This window comes from Carassius carassius, chromosome 45, assembly GCF_963082965.1.
Source record: "Carassius carassius chromosome 45, fCarCar2.1, whole genome shotgun sequence".
In the NCBI taxonomy this organism is placed as follows: Eukaryota; Metazoa; Chordata; class Actinopteri; order Cypriniformes; family Cyprinidae; genus Carassius; species Carassius carassius.
This window is the reverse complement of record NC_081799.1, coordinates 26,673,591-26,692,650: the sequence shown is the minus strand read 5'-3', so window position 1 is coordinate 26,692,650 and position 19,060 is coordinate 26,673,591. Positions and strand designations below refer to the sequence as shown.

The window sequence follows — 19,060 nt, the reverse complement described above, 5'->3', positions numbered from 1 at the left end:
AAAGTAATGCGTTACTTTACTAGTTACTTTGAAACGTAATCTGAATATGTTAGTTTGAAAATGTTTGCCCCTCCTCCCTTTCTTTTCTTTCAACATCAACACTTTAGAAGAAGGAGTGACGCATCTGTAAATAGACTTGTCTTCAGCCTCACACTTTTTTCACACTTCCTCATATCTGTTCATCTGAGCTGCTGATGGTGTGTCTGATGGAAATAAGGCTTCAGATTTTCACTCACAATTATGATTTATTTTGTCTCTGCTGTGTTTATTTTCACTGGTAAGTTTTATTTGTATATTTCTTCTCATCGGTGAAATCAAACACTTCAAATGTTGAATCTTTTATATCTAAAGAACTTGAACTGAGCCTAAAGAACGGCTCTGTTTTAATATAATGTTCTGAAGCAGCTCATTTAAAGGAATGTAATGTCTGGGAGAGATGAACAATAAAGACTCATTTCATCAGCATCTGGATTCTAAATTAGTAAATGTTTTATATCATGTATTTAAATAAGCAGAAGGAGCTGTACTTTTTACATGATCCCTCATGTCTGGAAAACTTACTGAAGTGTACTCTAGTGATACTCTGCTACTGATTGAGGAAATCTTGTGTGTTTCACTATGATCATCATTCAGTTCCATGCTGTGTAATCAGAAATTAAAGCAGCACAGTGTTTGGTCTGTTATCTCGGTGTGTGTGTGTGTCTGACGTGTTCCTGTGTTTCAGGTGTGTGTGTGTGTGTCTGACGTGTTCCTGTGTTTCAGGTGTGTGTGTGTGTCTGACGTGTTCCTGTGTTTCAGGTGTGTGTGTGTGTCTGACGTGTTCCTGTGTTTCAGGTGTGTGTGTGTGTGTCTGACGTGTTCCTGTGTTTCAGGTGTGTGTGTGTGTCTGACGTGTTCCTGTGTTTCAGGTGTGTGTGTGTGTCTGACGTGTTCCTGTGTTTCAGGTGTGTGTGTGTGTGTCTGACGTGTTCCTGTGTTTCAGGTGTGTGTGTGTGTCTGACGTGTTCCTGTGTTTCAGGTGTGTGTGTGTGTGTCTGACGTGTTCCTGTGTTTCAGGTGTGTGTGTGTGTGTGTCTGACGTGTTCCTGTGTTTCAGGTGTGTGTGTGTGTGTCTGACGTGTTCCTGTGTTTCAGGTGTGTGTGTGTGTCTGACGTGTTCCTGTGTTTCAGGTGTGTGTGTGTGTGTCTGACGTGTTCCTGTGTTTCAGGTGTGTGTGTGTGTCTGACGTGTTCCTGTGTTTCAGGTGTGTGTGTGTGTCTGACGTGTTCCTGTGTTTCAGGTGTGTGTGTGTGTGTGTCTGACGTGTTCCTGTGTTTCAGGTGTGTGTGTGTGTCTGACGTGTTCCTGTGTTTCAGGTGTGTGTGTGTGTCTGACGTGTTCCTGTGTTTCAGGTGTGTGTGGTGTGTCAGCGATAGACGTGTTCCTGTGTTTCAGGTGTGTGTGTGTGTCTGACGTGTTCCTGTGTTTCAGGTGTGTGTGTGTGTCTGACGTGTTCCTGTGTTTCAGGTGTGTGTGTGTTTGTGTCTGACGTGTTCCTGTGTTTCAGGTGTGTGTGTGTGTGTGTCTGACGTGTTCCTGTGTTTCAGGTGTGTGTGTGTGTGTGTCTGACGTGTTCCTGTGTTTCAGGTGTGTGTGTGTGTCTGACGTGTTCCTGTGTTTCAGGTGTGTGTGTGTGTCTGACGTGTTCCTGTGTTTCAGGTGTGTGTGTGTGTGTCTGACGTGTTCCTGTGTTTCAGGTGTGTGTGTGTGTGTCTGACGTGTTCCTGTGTTTCAGGTGTGTGTGTGTGTCTGACGTGTTCCTGTGTTTCAGGTGTGTGTGTGTGTCTGACGTGTTCCTGTGTTTCAGGTGTGTGTGTGTGTCTGACGTGTTCCTGTGTTTCAGGTGTGTGTGTGTCTGACGTGTTCCTGTGTTTCAGGTGTGTGTGTGTGTCTGACGTGTTCCTGTGTTTCAGGTGTGTGTGGTGTGTCAGCGATAGACGTGTTCCTGTGTTTCAGGTGTGTGTGTGTGTCTGACGTGTTCCTGTGTTTCAGGTGTGTGTGGTGTGTCAGCGATAGACGTGTTCACTCCAGAAGAGGTGTTTGTGGAGAACGGGACCACAGTCACTCTGTCCTGCAGCTTCAAGTCTAGAGAAGTGATCAGTAGTTCAGCGTCAGTGACGTGGTCTTTCCTTCCGGAGGGAGAAACCGGAGCGTCCACTTCAGTAAGAGCTGTTCATGTGTTGTTCATGTGTTATATCGGTCAGCATGTGATCAACACGTATGTTCGTCTTCTGCAGATCTTCTATTACACTGCTGGGAAGTCGTTTCCGGGCTCGGTGCCGCAGTTTAAGTCTCGTGTGGAGTGGGCCGGAGACATGAACAAGAAGGACGTGTCAATCCGTGTGATCCAGATGCAGTTCAAGGACAACGGGACGTTCAGCTGCGACGTGAAGAATCCTCCAGACATCTCCGGACAGATGTCCATCATTAAAGTCAGTGTGGTGTCTTCTACACACTTCTGTTTGAAAGGCATTTGACTGACTGGAATCTGTGCATCCTCATATCATTCATCAGATCAGAGTTATAAAGTGAAAATATTTACACTGTTATAAATATCTGTAATGATGAGGAGAGTGTGTCTCAATCTGCAGAAACACAGTTGTTTCCTACAGTGCTGCACTTCTAATGCTGTATTTCTGTTGTTCTTTCTGCAATAAAACAGCCTTGTGTTTCTAGATTTCTTCTATTTCTATTTTCTAGCAAATTGCCAATGCTTTGGAATATATTATGTACTGTTGTCTGCTGTTTCCTACATTATAAACTTCTCATGTCATGGTGATCAAATATAAAACATCTTTTTCTCCTCTGTATCACAATGACATTAATACTGTAATTTGTTTGGTAAACAAGCAGAAATGGGAATCCTGTCAAATCTGTTGCCATCTGTAATCTGCAACTTCATACAGTTAAATCTGATATGCCGTGCAGATGAACTTTTTCTGTTTCTTTGTCATCCAAACTCCATAATAGACTGAATTAACCTGGATTATTTTTTTTATTATCATCTCTGTGTTGTTGTCTCTGTGCACTGGAAGCTTGTGACACTAAAACAAATTCCTTGTATGTTTTTCTGACTTATAATATTAAACAAAGATAAAAAAAAAAAAGTAAATGTAAAAAAATTATCTCAACCAACAAAACGTGGTCAGGACACCAAATTCATTCAGATCTTTAATATCATCAACATTTTTTTACACTGTTTATCCAATATATGATCTGAGATCAGTACATTACATTCTGGTTTAATGAGTCTTACCAGAGATCAGCAGAGAGTATTTAGCACATTAGCATTATAGTCAGTAAATCTGACCTGAGATCAGTAGTACATTACTGTTCTAACTCTATCTTTTGCTGCTGTCAGAATATGTCTTTCACTCAATCCAGACCAGCCTTATAATGTACTTGTTTTCCCCCTTACATCATTAGATGAAATAATGTATAATCCTTATTGGTCAATGGGTTACAATCCATAAAAAGTCATGTTTGGACAATACACTTTGAAGAAGTCTGTGGACAGAGACTCATGTTTATTTCTCTTCTTATGGTCTGGATTATCCAATGGGCATTATAAAAAAAATACTATAGTAAATTTAAATTTAATTTAATTTAAATTTACTGTTTTTGAACCATACTATAGTAAAGTACTTGAATTAATTTGTTGTGGCAATCCTATAGATGCTGTGGTAATATACAGTTATAGTAATATAAACAAATTACTACACATACTGTACTAAGTTTTGTACAACTATAGGGTATATTATATTACAATACATTACAGTTCACTGTAGTAAAAAATAAAGTATACTACAGTTTATCATTTCACTATAGTTAATAATACAGCTGTAGCATTCATTAACAAAGTGTTGTAAATACTATAATATATTCACTATAATACACTATACTGTATGTGAAATTGACGTGACATACAGATGCTGGTCATACAATTAGAATATCATCAAAAAGTTGATTTATTTCACTAATTCCATTCAAAAAGTGAAACTTGTATATTATATTTATTCATTACACACAGACTGATATATTTCAAATGTTTATTTCTTTTATTTTTGATGATTATAACTGACAACTAAGGAAAATCCCAAATTCAGTATCTCAGACAATTAGAATATTGTGAAAAGGTTCAATATTGAAGACACCTGGTGCCAAACTCTAATCAGATAATTAACTCAAAACACCTGCAAAGCCTTTAAATGGTCTCTCAGTCTAGTTCTGTAGGCTACACAATCATGGGGAAGACTGCTGACTGGACAGGTGTCCAAAAGACGACCACTGACACCTTGCACAAGGAGGGCAGGACACAAAAGGTCATTGCAAAAGAGGCTGGCTGTTCACAGAGCTCTGTGTCCAAGCACATTAATAGAGAGGCGAAGGGAAGGAAAAGATGTGGAAGAAATAAGTGTACAAGCAATACGGATAACCACACCCTGGAGAGGATTGTGAAACAAAACCCATTCAAAAATGTGGGGGAGATTCACAAAGAGTGGACTGCAGCTGGAGTCAGTGCTTCAAGAACCACTACACACAGACGTATGCAAGACATGGGTTTCAGCTGTCGCACTCCTTGTGTCCAGCCACTCTTGAACAACAGACAGCGTCAGAAGCGTCTCGCTTCAGAAGGACTGGACTGCTGCTGAGTGGTGTTACATACATACACACAGTTATGTTCTCTGATGAAAGTAATTTCTTTTGGAGATCAGGGTCCCAGAGTCTGGAGGAAGAGAGGAGAGGCACACACTCCACGTTGCTTGAGGTCCAGTGTAAAGTTTCCACAGTCAGTGATGGTTTGGGGTCCATGTCATCTGCTGGTGTTGGTCCACTGTGTTTTCTGAGGTCAAAGGTCAACACAGCCGTATACCAGGAAGTTTTAGAGCACTTCATGCTTCCTGCTGCTGACCAACTTTATGGAGATGCAGATTTTCCAACAGGACTTGGCACCTGCACACAGTGCCAAAGCTACCAGTACCTGGTTTAAGGACCATGGTATCCCTGTTCTTAATTGGTCAGCAAACTCACCTGACTTTAACCCCATTGAAAATCTGTGGGGTATTGTGAAGAGGAAGATGCGATATGCCAGACCCAAGAATGCAGAAGAGCTGAAGGCCACTATCAGAGCGACCTGTGCTCTCATAACACCTGAGCAGTGCCACAGACTGATCGACTCCATGCCACGCCGCATTGCTGCAGTCATTCAGGGGAAAGGAGCCACAACTAAGTGTTGAGTGCTGTACATGCTCATACAACCCGAATTCCGGAAAAGTTGGGACGTTTTTTAAATTTTAATAAAATGAAAACTAAAAGACTTTCAAATCACATGAGCCAATATTTTATTCACAATAGAACATAGATAACATAGTAAATGTTTAAACTGAGAAAGTTTACAATTTTATGCACAAAATGAGCTCATTTCAATTTTGATTTCTGCTACAGGTCTCAAAATAGTTGGGACGGGGCATGTTTACCATGGTGTAGCATCTCCTTTTCTTTTCAAAACAGTTTGAAGACGTCTGGGCATTGAGGCTATGAGTTGCTGGAGTTTTGCTGTTGGAATTTGGTCCCATTCTTGCATTATATAGATTTCCAGCTGCTGAAGAGTTCGTTTTCGTCTTTGACGTATTTTTCGTTTAATGATGCGCCAAATGTTCTCTATAGGTGAAAGATCTGGACTGCAGGCAGGCCAGGTTAGCACCCGGACTCTTCTACGACGAAGCCATGCTGTTGTTATGGCTGCAGTATGTGGTTTTGCATTGTCCTGCTGAAATAAACAAGGCCTTCCCTTAAATAGACGTTGTTTGGAGGGAAGCATATGTTGCTCTAAAACCTTTATATACCTTTCAGCATTCACAGAGCCTTCCAAAACATGCAAGCTGCCCATACCGTATGCACTTATGCACCCCCATACCATCAGAGATGCTGGCTTTTGAACTGAACGCTGATAACATGCTGGAAGGTCTCCCTCCTCTTTAGCCCGGAGGAAACGGCGTCCATGATTTCCAACAAGAATGTCAAATTTGGACTCGTCTGACCATAAAACACTATTCCACTTTGAAATAGTCCATTTTAAATGAGCCTTGGCCCACAGGACACGACGGCGCTTCTGGACCATGTTCACATATGGCTTCCTTTTTGCATGATAGAGCTTTAGTTGGCATCTGCTGATGGCACGGCGGATTGTGTTTACCGACAGTGGTTTCTGAAAGTATTCCTGGGCCCATTTAGTAATGTCATTGACACAATCATGCCGATGAGTGATGCAGTGTCGTCTGAGAGCCCGAAGACCACGGGCATCCAATAAAGGTCTCCGGCCTTGTCCCTTACGCACAGAGATTTCTCCAGTTTCTCTGAATCTTTTGATGATGTTATGCACTGTAGATGATGAGATTTGCAAAGCCTTTGCAATTTGACGTTGAGGAACATTGTTTTTAAAGTTTTCCACAATTTTTTTACGCAGTCTTTCACAGATTGGAGAGCCTCTGCCCATCTTTACTTCTGAGAGACTCTGCTTCTCTAAGACAAAGCTTTTATAGCTAATCATGTTACAGACCTGATATCAATTAACTTAATTAATCACTAGATGTTCTCCCAGCTGAATCTTTTCAAAACTGCTTGCTTTTTTAGCCATTTGTTGCCCCCGTGCCAACTTTTTTGAGACCTGTAGCAGGCATTAAATTTTAAATGAGCTAATTAAGTGGATAAAAGTGTAAAATTTCTCAGTTTAAACATTTGCTATGTTATCTATGTTCTATTGTGAATAAAATATTGGCTCATGTGATTTGAAATTCCTTTAGTTTTCATTTTATTAAAATTTAAAAAACGTCCCAACTTTTCCGGAATTCGGGTTGTAGTTTTCATTTTTATACTTTTTAGTTGGCCAAGATTTCTAAAAATCCTTTCTTTGTATTGGTCTTAAGTTAAATTCTAATTTTCTGAGATACTGAATTTGTGATTTACCTTAGTTGTCAGTTATAATCATCAAAATTAAAATAAATAAACCTTTGAAATATATCAGTCTGTGTGTAATGAATGAATATAATATACAAGTTTCACTTTTTTAATGGAATTAATGAAATAAATCAACTTTTTGATGATATTCTAATTATATGACCAGCACCCGTAGAGCCAAATATGGTGGTGACCCATACTCAGAATTCGTGAGCATCCACACACAGAGCAGTGGGCATCATTTATGCTGCGTTGCCCGGGGAGCATTTGGGGGTTCAGTGCCTTGCTCAAAAGACTCGAACCCACAACCTTAGGGTTAGTTCAGACAGGAACTACTTTGGCAAGTTAACTTGAGTTTATTGAACACAATTTATCTTTGGCGGTATGGTTCCTTATGGGGGTTCTTGCTCCCAGGATAATTCAACATACAAGAGCTTTAACATTAACCCCCAAAACATAATGAGAGGTATTACTGCCTGAAGGAGAACCCCCCAAAACCAACCTTGTTCCAACCCTGCAAAGAGAAAAGGCAGTGTTATTGATATATCCTTAATGTAGCCTACTGGCTAGAGAAGGGATATTCTCCCTTCTAATGAGGCAGAAAATAGCGGGCCTCTCTATAATTAAGGTAGCTGGTAATAGCAGCGAAGGGTATTCTCTCCCACGGGAGAACCGCAAATGAACAGCATGTCCCTGAGCTTGATATGAGCATTAGGAGAGTAGCGTGAAGACCTCCCAAAATATTCCTTGTTTCCTTCATGCGAAAGAGAAAGATAATGTTATAGATATGTCCTAATGCAGCCTATGTTAGGACAGGGGTATTCTCCCCTCTGAACATGAGGGAGCAAGTCCCCTCTTATTTTAAGTAGCAGGGGTGTTCATCCTCTGCTGAAGGATGAACAGCAGTCCCCTGCAGCCATAGCAGCAAAGGGTGTTCTCTCCAGCTGGAGAAAAGCAGTCACTTCCTTTTTCTTCTCATCCTTCTCCTCATTCTTCTCATCCTCCTCTTCATTCTTCTCCTCATTCTTCTCATCCTCCTCGGCATCCTTCTTATCCTCCTCCTCATTCTCCATCTCTTTCTCCATTTCCTTCTCATCCTCCTCTTCATTCTCCTCCTTCCCTTTATTTATTATTAAATGTACATAGTACGAAATATCCGCTGGTTATAACCAATGCTTGTATATTTAGCTGTAGATCATGCTGTAGACCATTACTCTGCTTCAGAAGCCTGTCCAAAATCGGTTCATGAGGAGAAAACAGACATGTCAGCCGGACACTCTGCTCCTGTTAATGGCACTCATGTGGTGCTCGCACTCATATCAGAGATGAAGTAAATAAAATGCAGATTTGTCAAATAAGCAGAACGTTTCGTGCTGCTCTACACTGCTTAATACGTCGCCATATATTCGAGAATAACTTCACATGATCATATGCTTTTTTAATGCTAATACAGAGGGGTAGATACACTTTGATCGGTGTAGGATGATACATGACTCAATATAACAGCTGACTACGTTAAAAGCTTTTACCGTACTAAAACACAGATTTGTGATTTGTATGCACTGCTTCAGTCAGATTGCGATCGGTTTTCACAGTGCTGGTAAGTCGAACACACCTAATGCCTGATGCTCAGCGAGTCAGCTACCTAAGATCGGATGCAGCCAGTACTTCACACTAGTGATTCCCAATGGTTTCAGAGGATGGTTAGTCCTTGTCACCCTCTGTTGTTCAGAGAATGGTACACCAGGGTTCTTACACCTTCAAGTAAATCCAAGCACTTCCAAAGACATTTCATTTTCCACTTTACGACTGGGTAAATTACCTTCTTCGGTGAAGTCGTGTCTGTGCACTCGAGAACTTGGCATTAGTAGGGAAGACTTGGCATTAGTGGACTCACCAGCTTTGATGAGCCAATGCTGTGTTCTCGTGACATCACGTGTGACGGAGAGTGACTCCCTAGGAGTTCAAGTTTGTCATGGCAGAAGTTTTATTGATACTGAATATAGTTGAATAACTGATTGTTATCTGCACGATTTAATTGGATACCTTGGATTTAGGTGCATGTTGAAGGCGATCCGTGGTTCAGTTGTCCTCAGCTCTGGATACTGAAAGACGTGCAATGGGAGCACTAAGGAAGCACTGGAGATGCAACTCACGAGGAGAGCGAGGATTCCGTTACTGCGTCCACCATGCAAATGATGATGGTGATCTCAGCCCGCGGAGAGAGAGGGATCCTCAAGTGAGGCTAGTGACATTGAATCAAACAGAATGCCGTCCAGACCAAGCAAGTCCATCTGTCCTTCAAGAGAAAGTCAATTAACAGTTACAGTAAAATTACACATTTCAATACATGTCAATCAAACAAACTCCCTGATCTGAAGAGTCTAAAGTGTCAGTTCTGTTGTTTCCTGAGGGCACAGCAGCAGATGCTGATCTGAGAACAGACACAGTTACATTCAGATCCATGCAGTTGCCAGACACTTTTATCCAAAGAGACTTAAAGTACTTTAGAGTGACATTTATCAGTAGCTGCATTTGCTGGGAATTAAACAAGATGGTTGTTTTTTTGATGAGCTGAGAGAGAGGCTAAGAGACAGCACTCCAGGAGGATAGCCCCTCAATTAAATTTTCACAGACATTTTCAACATCTCACTGAGTCAGGCTGTTGTTCCCACATGCTTCAGAACTAGCACCATCATTCCAGTCCCGAAGAAGGCGTCTCCATCCTGCTTCAATGTCAATGTCAATGTCAATGTCACCTTTATTTATATAGCGCTTTAAACAAAATACATTGCGTCAAAGCAACTGAACAACATTCATTAGGAAAACAGTGTCAATAATGCAAAAATGATAGTTAAAGGCAGTTCATCATTGGATTCAGTGATGTCATCTCTGTTCAGTTAAATAGTGTCTGTGCATTTATTTGCAATCAAGTCAACGATATCGCTGTAGATGAAGTGTCAATGACTACCATGCAGTTGCACTTATCCCTATCCTCATGAAGTGCTTTGAACGGCAAGTCATGCACGACATAAAGTCTGCCCCCCCCTCCATGGACCCCTTCCAGTTTGCATACCGGTCCAACCACTCTACCAATGATGCCATCGCCACTGCCGTCCACTCAGCACTCACACATCTGGACAAAAAGGACTCATATGTCAGAATGCTGTTCATAGACTTCAGTTCAGCATTCAACACAATCATCCATCAACAGCTCATTTACAAACTGATCCAGCTGGGGCTCAACACTTCGCTGTGCAACTGGCTGTTGGACTTTCTGACTGGAAGACCTCAGGCAGTACAGGTCGGCAGCAACACATCCAGCATCATCACACTGAACACTGGGGCCCCCCAAGGATGTGTGCTGAGCCCCCTCCTCTTCACTCTGCTGACCCATGACTGCACACCGTCACACAACTCCAACCTCTTCATCAAGTTTGCGGATGACACGACTGTGGTGGGTCTCATTAACAACAAACTACAGGATTGAGGTGAGCCGCCTGGCCGGGTGGTGCAGTGACAACAATCTCTCTCTGAACGTGGGGAAGACGAAGGAGATTGTTGTAGACTTCAGGAGAGCACACACTCAGTATGCTTCTCTGACCATCAACGGTGCGACTGTGGAGAGAGTGAACAGCACCAAGTTCCTGGGTGTGCACATCACAGAGGACCTCTCCTGGACTGAAAACACAGCAGCACTGGCCAAGAAATCACAACAGCGTCTCTACTTCCTCCACAAACTGATGAGAGCCAGAGCCCCGGCCCCCATCGTGTACACCTACAGAGACACCATCGAGAGCATCCTGACGAGCTGCATCACTGTGTGGTACGGCGCCTGCAACGCGTCCTGCTGAAAGACTCTGCAACGCATAGTGAGAGCAGCTGAGAAGATCATTGGTGTCTTTCTCCCCTCCCTCCAGGACATTTACGCGACCCGTCTCACCCGCAAAGCCCTCTGCATCACAGGTGATCCCACCCACCCCTCACAGCTTCTTCAGTCTGCTGCCATCAGGGAGGATTTTTAGGCTCTTCTGGGGTCTGAGAGTAACGTAATTTTGATTCTCTGTATGTATGTACTGTTAATGTGGAAGAATTGACAATAAAACAGACTTGACTTGACTCCACCAGACACACCATTAAGTTCAGATAGTCCAAGCCAGGATATCCAGCACATCCAGGTTAGGTTTTAGGACGAATAAAAGGGACTGTAACTGTAAATCATATTTTGTATGTAAATAATTCAAATTATATACTTAACTATTTGTAAGTGATGGCACATGTGGCTTAATCATATTTTGACCAATTTCAGGCAAAAAATCCATGGAAAAAATTAAATACACAGAGAGAGAAGACAATGATACAGACAACTGAAAAAGCTGCAACATAAACTTGAAATGGAGAGAAATAAAGCTGAAAAATACAAAACAAAATGTCCCTGTCTAAAGAAGAAAATGCTGAAATGGAATCCTCAAAGCCCCACAACCAAAACAATAAACAATCCATTGTGCAGACCATTTTTTTTTAAGGAGTGAGAAACATTTTGCAGGTTGTTTTAATTATTTATTTTTAATACAGTTTTTCTCTAATTGTTCTTACAGAGTAGATACTGTTTGTAATCCTACTCATGACTCAATTTCACTATTTTGCTCAATAAATTTTTAATTGTTAAACCTTTTATGCAACATGAAGTCTGTGGTGTTACTTCAATATGTATCTTGAATTTCCTTCCTTCAGAGCCATTTAATCTTTTAATTTACTGTTTTTATACTGTAAGGTGGTTTTAATCTTTTAGAATAAAGACTATTAAAGTAGCACAGACCATTTTTTCTGCCTTTTTTTATGTATATCCAAAAAAAAGAAAAGAAACAATTCTTCTTTGGCAAAAGTAGGGGCCGAGAATAACAATTACCATTAGTAGTATATATTCTACTGCTTATGTCATGATGATTTATGACTTTGACCTTTGACAGGTTGAACTTCCGGTGACCTTATGATGGATGGGTTGAACTTCCGGAATGAGTTCAGGGGCTAACCTATGACCGTTTCCCACGCATCGATCAAGTGGTTTTGACAGAAAGTTTTACCCTATTGACCTAGTTAGTTCTAAATCATGGTTTTAGGAAACCCTCCCGATGCATCGATCATGTGGTTTTGACAGAAGCTGTTTGAACTTTATCCCAGTTATTATGGCTTCTCCCCCCTCCCATTACATTCCTGAGCAGTGTATAAATGGGATCGGTGTGTTCTACGTTTATATATAAAACATCCTATAATTTATATAATATTTATATAATTTATATGATATAATTAATTATCATGCTAAGGTTGAAAAACATTTCAGTTATTTCACATTCATATATAAAACATTATATCATTTATATAATATAGTAATTATCATGCTAAAGTTGAAAACATTTGTTATTTCACATATATATATATATATAAAACATTACATAATTTACTAAAACAATTAAAGGTTTAAAACACATTTTAGTTATTTCATATATGAGACATTCAGTTATTTCACATTTATATATAAAACATTTTATAATTTATATAATATAATTAATTAAAGGTTAAAAAAAAACATTTTAGTTATTTCATATATGAGACATTCAGTTATCTCACATTTATATATAAAACATTCTATAATTTATATAATATAATTAATTAAAGGTTAAAAAAAAACATTTTAGTTATTTCATATATGAGACATTCAGTTATCTCACATTTATATATAAAACATTCTATAATTTATATAATATAATTATCATGTTAAAGTTGAAAAACATTTCAGTTATTTCACATTTATATATAAAACAGCCTATAATTTATATAATATAATTATCATGCTAAGGTTGAAAAACATTTCAGTTATTTCACATTTATATATAAAACAGCCTATAATTTATATAATATTTATATAATTTATATAATATAATTAATTATCATGCTAAAGTTGAAAAACATGCCGTTCTTTATATTCTATCTTTTATATAATATACATAATCTAAAAGCAATTTAACTAAGGTTGAAAAACATTGTGTTCTTTTAAAAAGGTTATACATGAAACGTTTCTAAAAAATATACTGAAACCGACTGTTTCAGATAAAACAAGATCCATTTTTTTTTAGGGGGCAGAAGAAGCTGTTTTCACATCAGTTTTGATCCTGACCCTCTGTGTCCCACTGTCTACGTCTGCACGCTACAGTGCACACTCGTCCGAATTTACTACAAAATCACAATATCTTCAAAGCCATTGCTAATTAAAACTAACGTATCTCACGCAGGAGTACCGTGTTTTGACAGTTTTCTGACGGTTCACCTATGAATTACGGTTGGTGCCTGGCTAGCATCTCTTGTACCCCTCTCTCTCTCTCTCTCTCTCTCTCTCTCTCCCTCTCTCTCTCTCCCTCTCATACATTCATTCGTCTCCAAGTCTTATTTTCTTCTTTTAATGAATATAAACACATTATACATTCGCAAACAATATAAAACAAAACATTTTCATTAGTTTTAGTCATCACTAAAAATATACATTTTACCAGGATCGGGGAAAAAATATATAATTAAACAGCACAAAGAATATGGTCTATTGAGGAACCCGGATGTGTCGTTGACACAATTCAGTTAAATTCATTTCACATTAATCGTTGCAAAACATTTTCTATATTATATTTAGTACCTTTTATATCCATCTTTATGTTATATGGATGGAGTGGAGGATGAACCCAAATGCAGACAGATGTCACAGCAACACAGTTTATTGTACACAAAACAGGAAAACAAAACCCACGAGGGGGCAAAACAAGGGCAAGACTGACGAGAGATAAACTAGACTAACACTTGACAAACTACACTATAACAAAAACAGGATCACACTACTACTTAGACAAGACTTACTCACTGACAGATCTCACACAGGTAGACACGCAATGTAGACAGTATATGACAATATCAGACAATGATAGACAATCTTAAACAACGTTTGGTAATGAACCGACAAAGGACAGAGAAACACACGAGGTTATAAAGGGAGACTAGTAATGAACAACAGGTGGAACTGATACGCTATTAATTACAAAACGAGGATCACAAGGGGGGCGGGGTTACATGACAAGACAACGCAAGCACATGGCCCAAAGACAAGGCCATGTGCTTGTACACAAAACACGGGTCTGTCATGATCCTGCCACAAGACTAGAGAAAAATCAGGACATGAAGGCCGAATCATGACACTTTATATCATATCTTTTTCAAAAAGCTGTTTAATTATTTATTTTAACCGTACACCTACAGTACCACCACACACTAAAATGCTGCATGCAAGTGCATTTTTTTAATTAAATTTAGTTTTTAAGCGATCTTAAAGCGAGTCATGATCTGAATTATGACTACCCTATACATTTAATCATAAACCTGCAAAAATAGTCATAAATGTTTTAGCACGACTATTTACACCAATAGTATGAGAACTGTATATTGTGTCACTCGCATAGAAAATTAATTACCGTATTATCCGGGTCAAAAGGAAATGATGATAATAGTTGACACATCCTTAGCTCGTACATGTCTTTCATTTTGAAAATCACAGCTGCCGGTGCTTTAATTTTTTTAGTAAACCATTTAACATTACACGATGCCTACAAAATAATCAAAGCGTATGTTTTCTGTTCTAGGTAAGAACATTTACACCTAGTGTCATAGGCCGGGTAAATAATTTGAAAATAGTATTTCTGTCGAATGAGAAAAGTTCAGTCGTACATTTAAAAAATGTTCTGATGTAGAAATTATGTTTCTGCCAAACACATCCAAAGAGAAAGAGTTTTCTACTCGTGTGAGAAAAGCACTCGGGGGCATAAATTATATGAAGAAACAATGCTGGTCATCAGGTTATTTAAAAAAAATAAGACGATAGACGGCGTGCCTTGCTTTAGTGACACACAATGTGTTTAAACACGTTTCAAATTGTAGGTGTAATTATTTTGCTGACTTTAAGCAAAAATGTATACTTGTTATTTTACAGTACGCATACAATCTACAGGATAGAAGGATGCGGATACAGTAAAATACAACTATAAACTTTAAGAAAAGTTAACTTTCATTACACTAGTGTAAAGCGATCTTACAGTAACTGAAAAGCACTACGTAAAAAGCCCGAAGGCCAAACAACTGATGGAAAACACTTTGGGGGGATACTGCCGGTTAAATATATCGTTTTAAATAAAGAATATAATATGGATAGTAAGGATACTTTTAATATAAAATAGAACTACAGCTGTACAGGCGGTCATTTTTATACTTTAATTTTGCTTTTAAATGGAGGTATTTTGGAACGGTTAAACAGAGGCCCTGCAAATGTCTTTCCTGCTCTGTGTCTGAAAGTACCGTAGATATGTGAAAGGTTTACGACCGTAGCAACGCACATAAATTACATCTCTAGGATGCGTGGGTCCAGAAACCCATCTCTCCTGAACCATCTTTAATGGGTGAATACGATCGAGGGTCTTTCTCTGAAAGAATTCTTCTAAAAGATCAATCAACTTCATCTAAACTTCACAGTCTATGCTGCGACAAACAAATGTAGCATACATTTAAAGCAAAATCAATATTTTTAGCTTTATTTTTAAAACATACAGAAAGACTTTGGCATCATGTTTCATTGTCTGTGTGTGTGTGTGTGTGTGTGTGTGTGTGTGTGTGTGTGTGTGTGTGTGTGTGTGTGTGTGTGTGTGTGTGTGTGTCCGTGTGAGAGAGGGAGAGGGAGACAGAAAGATGGTATTAAAAACTTTGAAGATCGTGCAAAAAATAAGAACTTTAAAGAATCTAAAGTGATTAATGCATAACGCATCTAATATAATATAATTATATATATGATATGATATAAATAATTATTATATAATATTATATAAAAATCTAAATATTTTAGGTAATATATATCATCATTTTGTTGAATTAAGAAACATTTAAACAGATGTAATGAATTACATCAGATGTAGTGAGGGTACTGATTATTCAAACATTACATTAATGTTAACTTTGAAATAATGTACCCCTCTGGCTTAGATCATGCGGTTTGGAACTCCACCCTCGCCGCGCGGGGTGTGTGAAGCACCCCTTCAGGTCTCACATACAGGAGAATACCCTGACTAGGACCTGTGAGATCTTGTTTTAACTTTAAACATTTTACTTTATTTTTTTAAGTCGTATTATTTTATTTTGGGGATATTTCATTCATGTTTGGACATCTCTCCCCGGTCTAAAAAAATGTAAGGGATATTTTTTATATGTATCATCAGAAATGTTTATTTTATATACTATGCTATCACATTTAAAATAAGTGATCTTTTTTTTTTAAGTTATACTTTTTTTTGTTTAATGAATTGCTTTAGGATGATGATGTCATTATATAATTATTTATTTCCATATTCTTTAACCCCTGGAGTCTGAGTGGGTTTTGGGGTGACTGGAGGTATTTTGGCCCCCCCCAGACATTGGTGTTATAAGTATATGTTGAATACATGATTAAAAATGTATGATAAATGATTTGGTTTGGTTTAGTAACATGTCTGTTACTGCGATGTGTTTTATAAACATGATGAATACTTGTTTAAAACGTGTGTTCTGGTTTAGTAACACGTTGTCATATATAATTTTATTTTATTTTATTTATTTTTTTTTTTTTCATATTTTTTAAAATAGAGATAAGTCTCTTTTTAACTTGATATGTTCATGCGTATGTCCGCTTGTTTATTTGGTTTATCAGAATACAAAATTGTATAGTGGAATGGATATTATAGTGATATAACAGGGTACGTGTGGTTTATGATTAAATGTATAGGGTAGTCATTATTCAGATCGCTTAAAAACTAAATTTAATTAAAAAAATGCACTTGCATGCAGCATTTTAGTGTGTGGTGGTACTGTAGGTGTACGGTTAAAATAAATAATTAAACAGCTTTTTGAAAAAGATATGATATAAAGATGGATATAAAAGGTACTAAATATAATATAGAAAATGTTTTGCAACGATTAATGTGAAATGAATTTAACTGAATTGTGTCAACGACACATCCGGGTTCCTCAATAGACCATATTCTTTGTTCTGTTTAATTATATATTTTTTCCCCGATCCTGGTAAAATGTATATTTTTAGTGATGACTAAAACTAATGTAAATGTTTTGTTTTTGTATTGTTTGCGAATGTATAATGTGTTTATATTCATTAAAAGAAGAAAATAAGACTTGGAGACGAATGAATGTATGAGAGGGAGAGAGAGAGGGGTACAAGAGATGCTAGCCAGGCACCAACCGTAATTCATAGGTGAACCGTCAGAAAACTGTCAAAACACGGTACTCCTGCGTGAGATACGTTAGTTTTAATTAGCAATGGCTTTGAAGATATTGTGATTTTGTAGTAAATTCGGACGAGTGTGCACTGTAGCGTGCAGACGTAGACAGTGGGACACAGAGGGTCAGGATCAAAGCTGATATGAAAACAGCTTCTTCTGCCCCCTAAAAATGGATCTTGTTTTATCTGAAACAGTCGGTTTCAGTATATTTTTTAGAAACGTTTCATGTATAACCTTTTTAAAAGAACACAATGTTTTTCAACCTTAGTTAAATTGCTTTTAGATTATGTATATTATATAAAAGATAGAATATAAAGAACGGCATGTTTTTCAACTTTAGCATGATAATTAATTATATTATATAAATTATATAAATATTATATAAATTATAGGATGTTTTATATATAAACGTAGAACACACCGATCCCATTTATACACTGCTCAGGAATGTAATGGGAGGGGGGAGAAGCCATAATAACTGGGATAAAGTTCAAACAAGTTAGCTGGCACAAACTTCAAACAGCTTCTGTCAAAACCACATGATCGATGCATCGGGAGGGTTTCCTAAAACCATGATTTAGAACTAACTAGGTCAATAGGGTAAAACTTTCTGTCAAAACCACATGATCGATGCGTGGGGAGTGTTTCCTTTACCGTTTTAACTAGCCGTCAAAAACTATAATTTAGTACTAACTAGGTCAATAGGGTAAAACTTTCTGTCAAAACCACTTGATCGATGCGTGGGAAACGGTCATAGTTTAGCCCCTGAACTCATTCCGGAAGTTCAACCCATCCATCATAAGGTCACCGGAAGGACCTGTCAAAAGGTCAAAGGTCAAAGTCATAAATCATCATGACATAAGCAGTAGAATATATACTACTACCATTTCTTTAAAAAAAATTAATTTAAATGATAAATGAAATAATTTATTTATTAATAACTACCTAAAGTTGCATATCCCTGCTCATTTTAGAACGAACCAAATTTTACTTGAAATATTGGTAACACCACCGACATAAGTGGATGTTTCACCAGTGTTTGATTAAAATGATCAAGAGAAGAGAGTTCAACTCTATTCAGCAATAATGCAAATCAAACGCACATATGTCTATTTTGATTTTTAGTATGATTGAATTAGATCATAGAAGGTCAGAAGCAAAGACATTGGTTAATAAAATGTGATTAAATAAATTATATTTGTCTTATTTAACATATTTAATTATTGTAGGTTTATATAATATTCTGAGTTTGTATTTGACAGTTTTTATTGATTTCGCGAAGCACTGAATGTGTTTTTGAGTAAACACATGTTGATATTGAGTCTAGAACTACAGTGAGATCATGTTCACACTCAACACTGAGCTGACTCCTGATCTCTGTCTCCATGGCAACACCAGAGCTGTCACTCAACACATGGACACAAAGTAACTGCTGTTACTGATCTGAAAAAGTAACTCTGATATTTCCTTCTAAATTAAAAAAGTAATGCGTTACTTTACTAGTTACTTTGAAACGTAATCTGAATATGTTTCAACATCAACACTTTAGAAGAAGGAGTGACGCATCTGTAAATAGACTTGTCTTCAGCCTCATATTTTTTCACACTTCCTCATATCTGTTCATCTGAGCTGCTGATGGTGTGTCTGATGGAAATAAGGCTTCAGATTTTCACTCACAATTATGATTTATTTTGTCTCTGCTGTGTTTATT

At 38.0% G+C, this 19,060-nt stretch overlaps 1 protein-coding gene across 1 annotated transcript; it reads left to right on the top strand.

The window, feature by feature from the left end:
- Positions 1 to 112: 112 nt before the first annotated feature.
- Positions 113 to 2,532, top strand: LOC132127324 (myelin protein zero-like protein 1). The gene is made up of 3 exons (XM_059539132.1): positions 113 to 277; positions 2,033 to 2,202; positions 2,278 to 2,532. The coding sequence occupies exons 1-3, from the start codon at positions 241 to 243 to the stop codon at positions 2,515 to 2,517; spliced, it is 447 nt and encodes a 148-aa protein (XP_059395115.1). The 5' UTR covers positions 113 to 240; the 3' UTR covers positions 2,518 to 2,532.
- The last annotated feature ends 16,528 nt before the right edge of the window (positions 2,533 to 19,060 follow it).